The sequence below is a fragment of the Neolamprologus multifasciatus genome, chromosome 4 (genome assembly GCF_963576455.1).
Source record: "Neolamprologus multifasciatus chromosome 4, fNeoMul1.2, whole genome shotgun sequence".
NCBI classification, from domain to species: Eukaryota; Metazoa; Chordata; class Actinopteri; order Cichliformes; family Cichlidae; genus Neolamprologus; species Neolamprologus multifasciatus.
In genome coordinates, this window is record NC_140442.1 from 13,215,473 (window position 1) to 13,232,353 (window position 16,881).

The 16,881-nt window shown below is 38.4% G+C and overlaps 3 protein-coding genes across 3 annotated transcripts; 1 reads left to right on the plus strand and 2 right to left on the minus strand.

The window, feature by feature from the left end:
- Positions 1-1,169: 1,169 nt before the first annotated feature.
- On the minus strand, positions 1,170-2,760 carry LOC146519987 (inward rectifier potassium channel 2-like). Its single transcript, XM_085157993.1, has one exon. It carries the CDS (start codon positions 2,758-2,760, stop codon positions 1,444-1,446), a length of 1,317 nt encoding a protein of 438 aa, XP_085014119.1. The 3' UTR covers positions 1,170-1,443.
- Positions 2,761-5,386: 2,626 nt separating this feature from the next.
- On the minus strand, positions 5,387-12,019 carry LOC146519988 (inward rectifier potassium channel 16-like). Its single transcript, XM_085157998.1, has 2 exons — positions 9,992-12,019; positions 5,387-7,130 (listed from the first exon to the last, which is right to left on the minus strand). The coding sequence occupies exon 2, from the start codon at positions 7,102-7,104 to the stop codon at positions 5,965-5,967; it is 1,140 nt and encodes a 379-aa protein (XP_085014124.1). The 5' UTR covers positions 7,105-7,130; positions 9,992-12,019; the 3' UTR covers positions 5,387-5,964.
- Positions 12,020-12,568: 549 nt separating this feature from the next.
- LOC146519989 (ligand-gated cation channel ZACN-like) lies at positions 12,569-16,557 on the plus strand. Its single transcript, XM_085157994.1, has 9 exons — positions 12,569-12,828; positions 12,951-13,093; positions 13,212-13,256; positions 13,349-13,455; positions 13,544-13,713; positions 14,137-14,252; positions 14,721-14,931; positions 15,034-15,192; positions 15,343-16,557. The coding sequence occupies exons 1-9, from the start codon at positions 12,765-12,767 to the stop codon at positions 15,597-15,599; spliced, it is 1,272 nt and encodes a 423-aa protein (XP_085014120.1). The 5' UTR covers positions 12,569-12,764; the 3' UTR covers positions 15,600-16,557.
- The last annotated feature ends 324 nt before the right edge of the window (positions 16,558-16,881 follow it).

Below are 16,881 nucleotides of genomic sequence, written 5' to 3' on the forward strand. Positions count from 1 at the left end.
CACTGATGTTAAAATAACATGTTAAAAAGCTATTCAAATAATTCAGTGTTTCAAAAGCCAAGCTCTGTTAGATGAGGATCAGTTCAAGTTTCCAATTAACTAACAGATGTGTTGCAGTTGCCTCTTATTAATATGTGCACATCTGGCTTTTAGGGAAATAACCTAGTTTCTGCTCTTACTGGGAGGAAAAATCTCAAGTGAGGAAGAAAGTGCACTAAAGATTTGGAAAACACACCGACAAGAGTCATGCTTGTCTATAGCTAGAAATAAAACTATAGGCTGCATCGGCAAACTTCAAAACGCTTTAAAACACAAATAATACATTTTGGCTTCTAGATTTCTGTCTGACATACAATATGTAACTTAGCAGCAGCTGTCATCAACATTCATAGCCTTGGCTAAAGGTTGAGCTTCCTGTCACTTTCCACCACTGAACAGTATTGCACATTACAACACAGAGACCTGTAAGAAGTGGCAGTATATTGCACAATGAATCACATCTTAATGCTACTTCTTCTGCTTTACATCTAATGCATTGTGTGCGTAGTCGAAGCCAAACCACCTGAGTGCCTCTACTGGGACTAAGACTTCTGTTAAGGCACACATTGCAAGAGATGCTCTATAGACAAGATGATAGGTTGAGGACAGCAGTGTACTTATGCCCGTAATCTGTGCAAGACATAATTTTCCTCAATTGAGCTTTCAGACCAACACATTGAAGAATACTGCAAATAAACTTCGCTAAGAGACCAGCTCATTAACAAATGATACCTTGTTTATTTAATGGTGGTTGAAATTGTAAAAATGTTATAGCCCGTTAAACAAAAATGTTGTCATTAAATGTATGATTAGAAATTTATAGGTTTGGGTTGTTGCTGCAAAGAATGATGAAAACATGTGATTCAAATAATTCCTTGTTTTTTATATATGTATAAAATTACATATATATAAAATTAGTCTAGCTAATCACACCTTGTGACATTTATTCCACAAGGATGAGGTATTACATCATAGATGAACCACATCGAAAAGTGCAAACTACGAATATGCAATTGATTATATAGGCAAATTTAGTCATTAAATGAACTGACTACTCTAGTCAAATGTTTTACTATTTATTTATTTATTTATTTATTTATTATATTTATTTACTATTATGTTTTAATATTCTGCATTGTGCACAGAAACAAACTGCACAGTGTGTATTAGCGAAGGCATCTATCCCATTTTATTCCTCTGGCACCATGCAACCAGTCAATCTCTCACCACTTTCACCATACACAACACATTTGTCTGTACGTGTTGTTTAATGTGAGCGCTTCTGCATACTGAGAAGTTCATACTCAAATTGCAGGGTTCATTTGCCCTGTATTTTCAAACACAGCAATCGAGACCCAAGTCATATGAAGCTTCACGTACCCTGTGACAGTTTTTAACTTGGGTTCATATTTCTGATTCTGCTGTCAAAGGCCTTGACTCTAAAGGCAAAGAGTCAAGATTGCATTCAGAGTCTAACACCTCATCTGTGTTTCTGTCCTCAAGTGCGCAAACCTCAACACCCCTCATTACCATGTTTTCTTCCTCCTCAAACTCCTCCTCCATTTCAACTTTTTCAAGAGCCACTTCATTCTCATAACAAAAGGAGTTCCTCGAGCTAGAGGCAGTGGACTTCTTCTCAGCCAGTTCCCTGGCACTACAGCTGGGCGTGCTGGGCACCTCATAGGTGTTGTCAAAGCGAGAATAGTCTACTTTATAGTAGTTCTTTTCTTCAAAGAGCACTGGCTCAAAGCGGTGGCCCCAGAGGATCTCGCTGGCAATATAGGAGCTCCGACACTGAGTAGTCATGGCTGTGGCCTCGACCATGCCCTCGAGGATCACCACAATCTCAAACTCTGACGTTTCCAACTCCTGCTTGCTCAGCTCATAAAATGGGCTGTCCTCATCAATTTCATGAACAATGGTAATTGGAGAAACCAAGAAAATTCTGTCAATGCCACTGTCAAAGCCTACGTCAATGTCTACCTGATCCAGAGGGATGAACTCTCCCTCGGCAGTGGTACGGGACTTGAGGAGTTGGGCCCTTACGTGGGCCTCCACCAGGTGACTCTTCCTCAGGTTTCCCACCCGCCACATCAGGCAAAGCTTGCCGTCCCTCATGGCCACTGTAGCATAGTGACTGAACACCAACGTCTCATTCCTCTTTTTGGGCTTTGCCATCTTGGCCATGACGGCACCGATGATAAAAGCATCAATGATGCAGCCTACGATGCTTTGGAAGACGACCATAAAAACAGCAACGGGGCATTCCTCCGTCACATAGCGATAACCGTAACCAATTGTGGTTTGTGTCTCCACTGAGAACAAAAAAGCAGCAGTAAAACTGTCCACGTTGGAAACACACATCTGAGTCTCATTCTCCAAGTCCCCATAAGAGAGAGCCACTAACCAAAAGACAAAGCCAAAAAACAGCCATGACAGCATAAAAGAAAGGCAGAATATGACCAGCATCCAGCGCCAGCGAATGTCCACGCAGGTGGTGAAGATATCTGCCAGGTAACGCTGGCCTTTCTCGCTCATATTGATAAACTGCACATTGCAGTGGCCATCCTTCCTGACGAAGCGGCTCTGATGTTGGTGCTGCGTATGCCCCTTGTTGACGTTGCCATTGCCATAGCCATTTGGCATGGCAATATTCGCTAGCTTCATGCCATCTTCCTCAGAGGACACAATGCTGTAACGGTGGCCTCTCACACTCCCCATAGTTTCCTCTTGGGAGGGCTGGGCCAATTCTGCTTTGGAAAACAGTCTAAGTTTTTGGTAGAAGCGTTGGAGAAACAGTTTTAAATGATCTTGAGGACAAACTTGTGCAGAAAATGTGGGAAACAGGACTCAGTCCTGTGAGGGACGGGGGAGACTAGGTCTGTGCTTCTCTGCCAGTGATGAGAACTGTTGGTGAGGGCTGGTCACTCTTCTTTGATGCCGGGCTTGGACCTCATTAGTAAAGTGGGCTGTGGAAATTATAGACAGAGAGACAACATAGATCAGCACAGCTAGGTGTGTGGTAGCTGTTAAATAAATAATGCAGTGCACATCCAAAGTTAATAGCACAATTCCAGTATACTCTCAGAAAATGCATAAACAGTGTGTCCTGAGCAGTCAGAAAGCACAGTCAACAGATTAGGTAAATTAGCAGTAATAGAAGGAAAGTATTAGACACCTGGCAAAGTAGGAAAGGATGTTTACACTGCTTAATATAAGTATTAATTAGGGCGGGCCCTTCCTTGGGGAACGGAGTCAAATTATAGATCAAGTTCATGTTAATCTAGTAAAGCTCTTAAAGAAAAATACAGTACAAGTTGCAGCTCTGGATAGACATAACATAATCATATGTCGTATGTATGTAAAAACCTATAGCACATTCACAAGCTATTACATGTCATTACTGAGCAAATACAGAGTTGCCCTGAACCACAATTAATGAACCAGTAGCCTTGCTTTATATGTAATAGAACAACAAGGACAGCTAAATTAGAAAAGCTATTGACTTGATGTGTGTGGCATGAGAGGTCCATTAAAATACAACACCACAGGCTACAAAAGGTTATGGACAGCCAGACACGATCTGGTGGTGCCAAAATAAATCCCCCGCTCCACTTTTAAAACTCATTATCTCATCAGAGTTTCACATCTGAAGTGCATAAATGAAGTCCAAAGCCATTTTCAGTAAATATTCTGATTGTTCTTAAATCTGAAATTGTAGCCCGTTAAAAACAACAACAACAACAACAAAGCTCTTCGATAGTCATTCAAGTCATTTAAATTGTTTTGGATATTGTCAAGGGTCACATGGGATAAGATTTGCTGGACGTGGTTTCCTTGCATCATCTCTGTTTTCTCAACTTATTATGATGTCATTGTGGGATCAACTTGAAACAGCAACAAGCCACTCATAATATGAGGCAATATGTCTGTGAAGGTTCTCAGTCATAATATGAATAATATGAGGCACCATTTACACAGAGCAAAGCATGCCAAAACATTTTGTTTAATAGGTTTCAGGGTTTAAATGTATTTTACTTGGTATTTTCAGGAAATTTAAACCATGCTTGTTCCACGTTTAAAATGTTTTATCTTGTTTTGTTTTCTCCCATACACTTGCAAGGAGTCTTATAAAAGCAATTATACTGGTGTATTGTGGGACACAAACTCAAACACTTGGATGGAGTCTCCAGCTTTGCAAGTCCTGATAAACCTGCACTGAGTGCATTGTAAACTTCCTTCCTTATTGCACTATTCACTACTTTCCCGCTCAGTTAGCTTTTATCTGCTCAGTATCACATCACTTATTACAGCAGGTTGTTTCATGGTGACAGAAAAGGCTTCCAAAGGCTGCACAACCTGGGATTGTTTGTTTTGCATGTGTTCTCATTTAGAGCTAACAGCTGAGGCAGATGGAAACTGGTTACATAAAGGTGGTCTATTTTTCATCACACAAATCGATATATCTATACATATACATATATCTATACATACATATATCTATCTATCTATACATATATAGATAGATAGATACATATATACAGCATATATACATACATACATACATACATACATACATACATATAATACATATATGTATGTGTATATATATATATATATATATATAGAGAGAGAGAGAGAGAGAGAGAGAGAGAGAGAGAGAGAGATAGATAGATAGATAGATAGATAGATAGATAGATAGATAGATAGATATAAATATTTACAGCATACATACATACATGCATGTATGTATGTATGTATGTTATTTCCTTTTTTATTAGACAATCCTTGTTAGACAATCCTTGCAGAACATCCAGTTCACATCCTGCAGTCTCTGAAACCACACTGCAACGACAATAATATTGTTGCAGAAAGTGGTATTACTTTCTGATCAAAACTTTTTATTCCTTAAAAACCGAGAAAAGTAATTTTTCACGTTTTTAACATCAACACGCACATTCAACTACTCCCAATGTCCCCACATCCATAACTACACAGAACATTCCCACAACACATGTTTTTACCTACCTGTTAGTCCTTGGCTGCAAATAGGATCGTTTCTTGTCGCAGTAAGTTCCATATGCGCGCCAGATATGCGCACTTTGCCCTTTTTTTAAATCTCGACGTTCTGTTAGTATTTTTTTCTGGCTTCTCGTGTGGAGCTGTAAATTCTGCCATAACCCTCTCCAGCAATACTGAAGAAGATATTTGTGGTTGAAAAGACAGACTTTAAAAAAACACGTGCGCATATCCCCGCCCCTGTGGCAGGGACCACCAATGGAAAGCTGCAGCGCCTGTTTAAGGTTTCTAGTCCAAAAAGAGGTTATATCGTTCTTATTTATTTATAGTTTATTTATTAATGTACTTTTTGGCAGACTGGGACACTCAGTGTACATCACTTGTAAAACTTCACGGTGAAGCTTGAACCAAGCAACAAACATACATGACGCTGGTCACAGGAATACAATGTAGGTAAGGTGGTAAGATAAGGTGTTTGTTAATCGGTGTTTAAGTCTAAAGTAAATAAAGTGACTGTGCGAGAATGATATGACTGTATCTCTGACCTGCACAAAAATCTCTAGGACTGCAGGAATATTGAGTGGGTGAACACAAGGGGGAGGTAAAGAGCTACGAAGGTAATTACATACACAGGACTAAAAACAGGTTTTTATGACTGGTACTATTTTTATCATGCAAATAGAAATAAAACCCATTTTAAAATGACCAAAGAGAAGATTTTTCCATTTTATTTCACTTACACTTACATTTTACATGGCAGAAACAAACATGCATTTCTGAATGCTATATTATATGATTTTACATTGGCTATAAACATATTTACAAAAACTCACCTTATCACATAATCTTTATGGGAACAGTGAAAGTTGCATTTTAATTTCATTTTGATTTCTTTTGTCATTTCATCTACAAAAATGTTTGCAGGACCATCTCCTCATTGATGTTAAGATTCACCTGAGCAATGTGTCTGTTTCTCTTCCCTATTGGTATAAGTGTGGTGCCATCTGCAGGACGTCCCTTCCTGTTGTATTCCTCTGCACTGAGGAAAGGCACCGGCACCCATGTGGTCACATTAAACAGACTGAAGTCCACCTTGTAGTGTTTCTTGCCCATTTTCAGCATGTCCTGGAAACGCTGGCCCCAGCGGATGTCTGCTGATGTGTAGGAAGCACGTGTTTGGTGGAGTATTCCTGTGGAGTCCCCTGTGTAGGTGAAAGAAACTACCAGCTCAAAGCGATTGTCCCGCAGGTTATCAGGACCCATGTTGTACAGGGGACTGCCAGGCTCTAGCTTGTGAATAATAGTGGTAGGTGTGGCGAGGACAATCTCCCGTTCCTCTATATCTAAGTCCTGGTAAGTGATTACAAGTGACCCCACTGGCCGTTTTACATAGCGGATTAACTGGACCCTGACGACCCCCTCCAGGATGTGATTACCTCTGAAGTCCCCGAGGCGCCATGACAGACACAGAACCCTGTCTCGTAAGTTGACCACCGCGCATCTGCTGAAACCCACCGTCTGGGCTCTCTTACGAGCAGATGCCATCTTAGCTACAACAACGCCAATGACAACTGTGTCAAGAAGACAGCTAAACACAGTCTGAATCGTCACCACAATGATAGCTACAATAGAGTTTTCGGTTACATACCTGTAGCCGTAACCAATAGTCGCCCCGGTCTCCATTGAGAACAAAAATGCCCCAGTGAAGTCACGCACATTTGAAACACAGAGATCGTCATCTGCATTATCACTGTCTCCATTTACATGGGCAATTAACCAATAACACAGACCAAAAAGAAGCCAAGACACAATATTATTAAGGGAGAAAATAAGGAACATCATTCTCCAGCGGATCTCTACAAGACTGGTGAAGATGTCGATCCAATATGTGGTCCAGTCTCCAGGGGCCTGTTGAAACATCACAGGGAACTTGCCATCTTTTTGCATGTAGCGGAGACTCTTTTCCTTCTTTGCATTTTGCCTGCCCAGCGTGTGGACTGTGGTGCACCAGGTATCAATGACCTGCTCACTTCTTTCTGTGCTCATGTTGATTAAATCTAAAGTTCAGTCTCCTGCAGAAAGACAGAGATGACATGAAAATGCAGACTAAAACATCAGGTATCTTGAATAATGTGTCAGTGAATTCATGTATTCATTCACTCATTACATGTGACTAAAATGTAGATGCAGACTCAAAACCTTCATGTTTTAGCAGCCACGGTCACTCTGTGCCTTTGGCTATTAGCAGAAAATGAGCAGGTGTGAAAAAATAGACCTCGTGATCACCTGCTTCTTGTTGGCTGATGATTAACTAAAAAGTTCCATTACAAAGCTTTCAATAAACACTTATATGGCCACATTATAAAAAAAGTGCAATTGTGAATAGGAATTTTTCTTTTCACTTCTGTTAAATTACAAGCACTGAAAATAAGCCAGTTAATAAATCTACAGTTAGGCATTAAAAAATAGCGATGTGGTCGCCCCTGGTCAGACTCATTAGTACAGATATGGGAAAAAAATTAATAAATCAGTCATCATTCAGTGAATGATCAAACCACAAGCCGAGCATTGTAACTTGCACGCACACATTAATGTTTAAGTTTAGCCATCAATTTCATAGAAAGAGTTATATAAGACATTAAGAGAGGTCAGATATAATCCAGGTCCAAAACCATTTTTATCATATTGATACCAAATTGTTATTAGGGCAATTACACAGACTTATGTAAGCACGGCATGTTCCTCTGTTATATTGTAAGTATGCCATTTTCTTTCTCTTATGTTGTTTTTGTCTTGGACAAAACACCAGCTTTTTTTTACGGGAAAAGGAACAAACATGTATGTTTCTACCAGTGGGAAAAAAAGCCCAAAAAACAATTACCAGGCAGATCTAAGTCAAAATGTCAATTTCACAGCATTTCCACAAGCTTCCATAAACACTAGTTTTCTGATCCTATTGTACTTAACCGTTATTTAAGTAAGAAGAATATTGCTTTAACTTAGCTGGATCAATTTTCAATTTTCAACTGTTAATAATCAGAATTGTTAGATGTTACGCAGTGTGTGTTTTTTTTTTATCCTCTCAAGCTTAATATTCTGTTTGAGTGCCTGACATAATTCTTTCATAATGATACGTCCTTTACTGTATTGTCTGTACATTTTTCTTTACTTTAACACATTTTGCTTGCTAAATTACTCACTGTTACAGACTTTGTTGCTTTATATAGATTAGGTCCTGACCATCCAACAAGATTAACTCAAGCTATGGGAAAACCTATTTTCCTCAGTGAAAAACCTCTTTTTAATCACTTCGGCTAATCTCTTTAGTTTTGAATTTTAGCCAAGTTTGCTGTCTTCCAGATGTGACAATGGCCAGCAGGGAGCAGTGACCAGTGTTTTGATAACAGAGTGCAAATGACTTCTGAGAAATTAAAGTCATAAAAAGTTAAGGCCAGCTACTGTAAGTTTTCACTCGAATCCTAAGAACTTAAGTCTCGGTGTGTCTCGGTTAATTAAGCAAAAATCTTGACCTTAGTGCGGTGTAGTTATTAACCTGTGTTTGTTATCGAAAGGGTAAATAATTACTCACCAACAACCTCTAACAGTTTTCACCTCCAAATGTTACCTCAGATGTCAAACTTTAACCACACCTACTTCTTTTAGCAACACATAAAATAAGGCAAAGCCAAGACGGTTTTATCACTTTTTGTCCGCAGCACACACGCCTACTTCGGGTGTTATTGATATCATAAATGACACCTGACAATCAAAGGCACCGTTTTAAGCTTGTCACCAGTTTTGTTCTTCAGGATCTTAGTCACAGATCAATAAGCTATGTCGTTCCAGTGAGTGTTTTTATTACTTATTTGAATGAGCTGCGTGCTGTTGTTTATCTGCTCTTGAGATAAATGGCTTCTCAATAGGTCTAATCTTACATCTCCTGTGGTTTAATTATGAAACCAAATAATGTTAATGTTTATGCAGTCGTGTCAATCAACATCATCTTCAAATCAGTGTTCATGACAGCTTAATAAATGTCAGCCCAAAAGATGAACTGTCTTATTTCTACTTTTTACTAAGTCTTCCATAGAAAACTATGTCAAGGTAATGTCTGCATTTTGGTATATGTTAAATTAATGCACAGAAAAAAAAAAACAGGAAAACAAGTGCAAAGGTATTTGGATTACAAGTAGGGGAATGCTAGACTCATATTTGCTGCAACAATCAGTCTGTTCCCTGAATGTCAAATGACAAGGACAGTCAGGTCTAAGAAAAGGGTAACTGAGGCCACTCCCACCCTCGAGGAATTCTACAAGACAGTTGAAATGACACAGATCCAGTATGCTGTTAAGTCATTGCAGTTTACAATGTATATATCACTATCGCTTGTTGTGCATGAAGGATGCTTTTTGTCAGTCTTATTTTTCTCCTTGTAACACAAGTACGTGATTTCCCACTTTCCATGGGACTACATTACTGTGCTGAATGAGAGCACATTAATCTGTAAGAGTCTTACCTGTTAATTAACTGGCACTTTTGCATCATTTAATTATATTAGCTGTTTTGTTTCGGATTTCCAGCTGGTGAAATGTTAAATGTCTTTCCAAATTAGTTCCTTGTTTTTAGAGTAATAATAATAATAATAAAAGATTATTTAGGATCCACTTATTATAACTGAATGTCTCTTTTGTTTTCTGTGATTTTTGTGAGCTTTACTTTTATAAACGTAGTCTCTTGTCTTTTAAATATGATCAATTATTAAGTAAAAGAAACGATGCACTTTTTTCTATTAGCGTTTTTTTTTTTTTTTTTTTGTAGCTCACAAAGTTAATTCTTTTATTAGAAAATATGATCATTCGATTAAAAACGCTGTCTTACACATTAGGTACCCCTTTAATAAACCCATTGCAAAGCACAAACATGTTCAACTTACTTGCAGAGTAGATCAGAGTACGTCAGGTGTCACAAGTCCATCAATTCCACCAAGCATAAGACGATGTGTTGCTCAAGTTGTGGTAACCTTCACATTTAGTTGGCTGCAAAGTGTGACATTGTAGGGGGCCGGCCTGGTCCTGAGGCAAAGTCCCATTTTTTTGTGATATCACTGCTAGCATGTCTCCTTGAAACCTTATTGGATACAAGAATTTATGACCTATGGAATATTTTAGAAGTTCCTTACGACAAAACTGGTATGTTTGTTAAAGCCTTTTCATGTTAAATTTCTGTGATTTATTAGAAAAGAAGTTAACCTTTGCTCAGTCATGAAAAGGCGTTGTCATTGGCACACAGATTTTCTTTGTCTCAATTGTCCCCAATTTAGCTCTGATAAGACAAGGAAGATCACAGGTGAACCGAAAGTACACACTACGTTTCAAACCACTTTTACTGCAGTAATAAGAGCAAATTTAGCTGCAACAAGGTCAGCAACAGCAAAACAAACTTCTTATAAAAATATAGCACACTCTCGTCCCTCCATTTCAAAACCTGCCTGATTCACGAAGCTGATTTTCTAAAGTAATGTGTGAAGACAGAGATAAGAGACATTCCTCTGAGAGATAACCTGGAAGGGAAGTTCATCAGTGTATCACTTGCAGCAGCAGCTTTATATTGAATAAGTGAAAACCAACAGGAAATAGTATATCTATTTAACTACATGACTGATAACGCAAAAATATGAAGGTTACACAAGAGTGTATTGATTGGTTTATTGAATTATTTACAGTTTCTCCCTCCACACTGTGCAGGGCCATACAGGCCTATAAAGACATGTATGGCCCTTAAGAGGTAAAAGTAAAAATGTAAACTAGTTAAAAGAAGATTTTGATCAGATAACCAATACAATAAGCTCATGCTGACTGTCAATTCAATTCATGTTTTTTAATACAGCGCCAAAATCACAACAACAGTCGCCTCAAGGTGCTCTATCTTGTAAGGTAGACCCTACAATAATACATACTGAGAAAAACACAACAATCATATGACTCCCTATGGTGACAGTGGGAAGGAAAAACTCACTTTTAACAGGAAGAAACCTCCAGCAGGACCAGGCTCAGGGAGGGGCGGGGCCATCTGCCACGACCAGGTGGGGTGAGAGAAGGAAGACTGGACAAAAGACATACTGTATGTCTTAATATACTTAATAACAAGTAGGATTCAATATATTCAATATTGAATACATAATTCAATGTATTTGTCTGCAAGGCTACACATTGTGACATACCTGAATTAAGATTAGAATTAAAGGGCCATGCAAGTGATGGGCTAAGATTAATTAACTTTGTTTTTAAGACTATTAGAAAACATGTAGACCAGGGGTCCCCAATCTCAGTCCATGAGGGCCGGTGTCCCTGCAGGTTTTAGATCTCACCCTTGGTCAACACACCTGAATCAAATGATTAGGTCATTACCAGGCCTTTGGAGAACTTCAAGACATGTTGAGGAGGTAATTTATCCATTTAAATCAGCTGTGATGGATCAAGGACACATCTAAAACCTGCAGGGACACTGGGACTCGTGGACTGGGATTGGGGACCACTGATGTAGACTATGTGTCTGTGACTGAAAGGTATGTGACTACTATGGATTAGGAGTGATGCTGTAGTGATCCACCGCGAAAAAGTGGTAAGGAAACAATCAGATTAAAGACGATCTACAGAGTTTATAAGAGAAAACTTTGATTAAAAAAGAAGATGGTGTTTTGAGCTGGAAAAAGAGGCTAGAAGGGTTTAATTTAAGAGATGTTGTTAAATCATGTGGCAAGCATGCAAGGAGTTAAATGTACAGTAGCGCATGCTTTACAGCACATAAAATATTACTGAGGCCATTTTTTTTTTAAAATTTAGTTTACTGGAACTATTATAACTATTTTCTTTATATTACAACTATGTAATCCAAATACATATTAATTCAAATTTTCATTAACATAATATGACATAATATGCTGTACAATTCGAAATTTAAGGATGGCCTTAATTAAAACCAACACGCAGAGGCACAGCAGTTTGAAAGACAGAGAGATCTGTTTATTTTCGCATTGTTAATAATCCATAATTATACTGCCTACAGGGTACAGCAACAATATGTCTTTACATATGAAAAAATATGTATTGTACCAGCTCAATGCAGAATTTCGACTGAGCATTATGTAACTTAATAAGCTTCTGAGTGAATTCATCATGCAGCTGTCGAAACGGGATGTTTGATCAGTGGTCATGCCTTTTTTCAACTTAACTTAAACCACAGATGTCTCAGATCTTTGTTCTGAATCTATGGCTGGCAGACCAGCCTCATTCAGCATTACTGTCTGTATTTGCTTCAGTTCACTCTTATGTATGACATACACAGCCCATTGTTAGGCAGATTAGCATAGCTCTAATAACAAAAAGCAGCTGGAGCTACCTGTATCTGTTGGTAGGTAAAAATACACTGGAAATAAATGCGCTCTCTGTTTACACAGGATCACTCACGAACACACTGAACCCTCTGTAAATAACCATGTTATTGTGATCCTAAAGGCTATTGTGCGTCAGTGTCTTGAAGCGTGCACACTCTAAGAGGTTACACGACACAGTTGGGTTATAAAAGTGACATATCGGGCTGAACCTAAACAAGGACGATAGGACAGTTATGGTAAAAAGTTGCACACCACTGGTCGGTCAATTTGTAGTTTTTAGTTGGATATAAAGTCCGGTTTAGAGACTACAGAAATGCTGAAATTTCTTTCCCACAATTTAGTGAGGACTATGTTCTTACTGAGTGTAATAACTGTAGGTAAGTGCACCTTACTTTTGTCAAAGCTTATCCTACAAAATATATTGTAAGAGGGAGCAGAACAGTGAAAAAGTGTTGCAAAAAGTATTCAAACTTATGTTCAAACTTTTCTCCAATTTTAGAACATGTGCATTCATCCAACTGCACAAGTCGCCGATGTCTGAGTAACGTGTTGATAGATAAAAATCTGTTGTCGCAGCCACAGAACGATAGCTGCACTCACGAAGTCCGAGTGCCAAAATTAGAGTACCAGACTCTGGAAGTTGTAAGTATTAACTTTTTGTAGTGGAGCTAATTTAGAATATATTTTCATTTCTCCATTTAGACCTCTTTGGTGACTCCTCTGTATGACAGTTCTTTGTTACCTAATTTGTTTTCAACAGAACACAAAGCAACTCCATCTAATAATTCTTCTACAAGCCTTGATCGTAAGCTTCAAAATACTTTTTAAAAAAGTAAAAAAACAAACAAACCCCAAAACATTATTTTGAAAAAAATTAATTTTGATTTGAAAACACAGGAATGGGAAGATCCTGAGTTGGCGTGGGACACATCGGTGTACAAGTTTGATGAAGTAATTCTGCCAGTAGACAAAATCTGGACTCCGGAGCTCCTTGTAACAAACGCGTAAGTAGTTTCATCCAAGAGCAATCACTAAGTCAGTTCAAACAATGGCTAAAATTCTTCTGAGACATCACTTATCTCTTCTGTGTAGAATGGCATCAACTCTGAAGCACGGCTCTGCTAATGTGCTGGTGTACAGTAACGGCACAGTGAAGGACAATCTGATCATAAATGCAGAGGTGAACTGTGAAGTTAACCTGTTCAACTATCCCTTCGCTTATGATGTGTGTCCTGTTGCAGTACAAGCCTGGGGCACTGACAGTAAGCTCAGCAATTCACTAATATACTACATATGTGATCATTTCTGAGATGTGTTTTATAATGTCTCGTTTTCGCGTACTTTTTTTGGCCATTTGTATAAGTTGAAATGTAAAATTTATGCATTACCATTTGAATGGAATTGTAATAATTTTAACAGTACGATAATCTCATAACAACACCGTTGATCACCGTTTATGATCAACGATCATAAAAGTATAACATGGAAAAAAGCAGGGTAACTGCAGTTCTTCAAGGTAATACAATATAACTTAATTCATTGCAGGTCTTTGCTACCAGTTTTACTGCTTTTAATTTGTTAAAAGCAGTAATATTGCCAAAAAGTCGCTCGATTACTGAAAAGAAATGCTCTTTATGACTCTATTTTAAAATAAGCAATCTCAAAGCAGACTTAATTTTATTCAGAATGTGGTACAACACTGAAGTTTGGTGAAGTGATACTAACTGATAATAGTCAAGGAGACTGGCAAACGGTGGATGCAATACTTCAGAAAAAACGAGATGACCGCAATTACATCCAGGTAAGTTCACCCAGGCCTGCCATTTGTAACTAAGGGTACTGCAGTTACTGTTTAAGAGTTAAATTCATTTTTATACACCCCCTGAATTCCTGAAGTTTAGAAGACATAGCCAGTGTCAAAAAGCTTTGTTTCGGGGCCTTTACTGCAGTGAAAAATTGTGTCACTGTCCAAAAATGAATGAATCTGGCTGTACATAGACCCACTTTCTTTCATGGGGGGGATTTGCTGGTTCTCTTATCACATATGATGGTGACCCAACATTTTTTCAACAGCTAGGACGAGCAAAGAAAGGACTTATCTTATTAACTGTTGCATCCTTAGATAACGTCCTTTTCATCTTTAAATTGAACACTGGCTAACATTTATATACATAGGTGGAAAAAGTGTCAAGTGTTACAAAGATTCTTTCAAAAATGAAAAGCCACTTACTTTATTTCCTTCTGCTATGTTTTCTGTTATACTCCTAAGGTGAAACTACAACTCAAATCTACCAACCCATTCTTAACATTGATGCTGCCCAGTTATTTGATCCTCTTTGTTGATATAGTCAGCTTTGCTCTGCCACTGCGAGGTGGAGGACGCAATGCTTTCAAGGTCACCCTGGTGCTCAGCTTCACCCTGTTTATCAATATCCTAAATAGCCAGCTTCCTGGAGACAGTGAATGCAGCCCAATAATCCGTGAGTCATGTTACAAGGAGAAACATGTCCACAAACAAACCGTATACATGGCCTCACACTGGGTGTTAAATAAAAAACCTGACTAATTTGTTTGTGCTGCAGGACCCCACTTCTGTATTTGCCTGATCTTCTTGGTTGTGAGCATGCTGGTGTCCATGCTAACTACTAGGCTATCCCTAGAAGGCCAACTGGTTTTCTGCTGTTGGTCCAAAGGATCAGCCCCCAAAATTACAGAAAACAAGGAACAAAATGAGGATGAGGGTGAGGAAGACTTGACTATAGAGCAAATCCTGCAAATATTGAAACTGTAAATTGTTACTATGTATGAGGTGTCTTGATGTTTATTGAGGCTTGATTTGTTTTTAGTAATAATGGCATAACCTAATCTAACTATGATTTCAATCCCTCCAGAAACTAAAGCTGACATTAGCACCATCCAGCTGAATGGCTCAGAGAACAGTCGAATACTCAGAAAAGTGGCCAAATACTTGGAAACTCATGAGACCAACGAAGCGGAAAAGGAGAGAAAACACAAGTTTGCCGACATGTTGGACAAGACTTTTTTCTGGATCTATTTCATTAGTGGCCTTGGATACCTTGTTATTATGACTGTAATAATGTTATATTATAAATGTGATGTTAACCATTTTGATTTCTGGTATAACTGATGTGCATTAAGAGCTGCTCTTAAAACCAAACTACATTTATTTAAAGCTAAATCTTAGGGTACATGTCAGCTGCAATGACTGATAAAAACCTCTGCATGTATGTATTAGATTAGTTAAACCACACCGTCACTATGATATGCCAATTACAGATGTCTACAGATGTGTGCAAATGTGTAGTTGTACTGTGTCTTTGGGTGTTTAGCAAAAAAGATGTTATTGCATACTTCTAAAAATAAGAGAAATAAAGAAATGTAACTTTCACCATGAACTAAAAATCATTTTTAGGGTTTCTTTATTGTGATTATATCCACATATTTACCAGATCTGCTAAACCCAAGTGTTCCTTTGTTGCCACCAAGTGGCTGAATGATTCACCTGCAGTCTGGCGACTACGTTATTAATCGATTTTCCTCTTTGACATATTTTTTTATGAGATTAACTAGTAGCTGGACTTCTGTTTATCTGCACAACACTACTAAATTGTGAGGATGTTCATATTTAGAATTTGGGACGATATACAGTCATTAGGCACATTATTAGGTACAGCTTTCAAGTACTGGGTTGGGGTTTCTTTTGCCAGAACTGCCTTATTCATGGAATATTCAACACAGTGCTGGAAACAATCTTTAGAGTTTCTGGTCCACATTGACACGATAGCATTACATGCTGGCTGGAGATTTGTTGGTTTCACTTCAATGGTGAAAATCTCTCCTTCCAGCACGTTCCAAAGATGCCCTATTGAGATTGCGATCAGGTGACTGTGCAGGTCATTTGAGTACAGTGAACTCTTTGTCATGTTCAGGAAACCAGTTTGAGATCATTTCAGCTTCGTGGCAGTGGGTACTAAGGGACCCAAAGTGTGCCAAGAAATGATCCTGTATACCATTACGCTGCCACCTCCTTGACAGGAGGCAAGATGAATCCTTACTTTCATGCTGTTTATGCCATATTCTAACCTAGTATCGGAGTGCTACAGCAGAAATTGAGACTTATCAGTCTAGTCAATCGTCTATTGTTCAATTTGCATGAAAATTGTAGGCACAGTTTCCTCCTCTTAGCTGGCAACAGTGGGACCTGGTTTGAACTTCTGTATGCCTTGGTGATAACAAGTGGTTATTTGTTTGACTTACTGTTACTTTTCCTTGCGCTAATGAGCAGCTAAGAAAGTCAATACCTATTTCATAGTTTTAACATTCTTATTGGTGGAAAGCACCACAAGATAAGAGTCCCTGGCTCTATGAAATCTGATGGGTCACATGACAAAATCTCATGACACATAAAA

Excerpts from the sequence above, each read along its gene's own strand:
- LOC146519987 (XM_085157993.1), bottom strand. The coding sequence starts at position 2,760 with ATGGGGAGTGTGAGAGGCCACCGTTACAGCATTGTGTCCTCTGAGGAA.
- LOC146519988 (XM_085157998.1), bottom strand. The coding sequence starts at position 7,104 with ATGAGCACAGAAAGAAGTGAGCAGGTCATTGATACCTGGTGCACCACA.
- LOC146519989 (XM_085157994.1), top strand. The coding sequence starts at position 12,765 with ATGCTGAAATTTCTTTCCCACAATTTAGTGAGGACTATGTTCTTACTG. Across the intron at positions 13,257-13,348 it reads TTCTTCTACAAGCCTTGATC|GAATGGGAAGATCCTGAGTT; the intron begins GTAAGCTTCAAA and ends TTGAAAACACAG. Across the intron at positions 13,456-13,543 it reads GAGCTCCTTGTAACAAACGC|AATGGCATCAACTCTGAAGC; the intron begins GTAAGTAGTTTC and ends TCTTCTGTGTAG.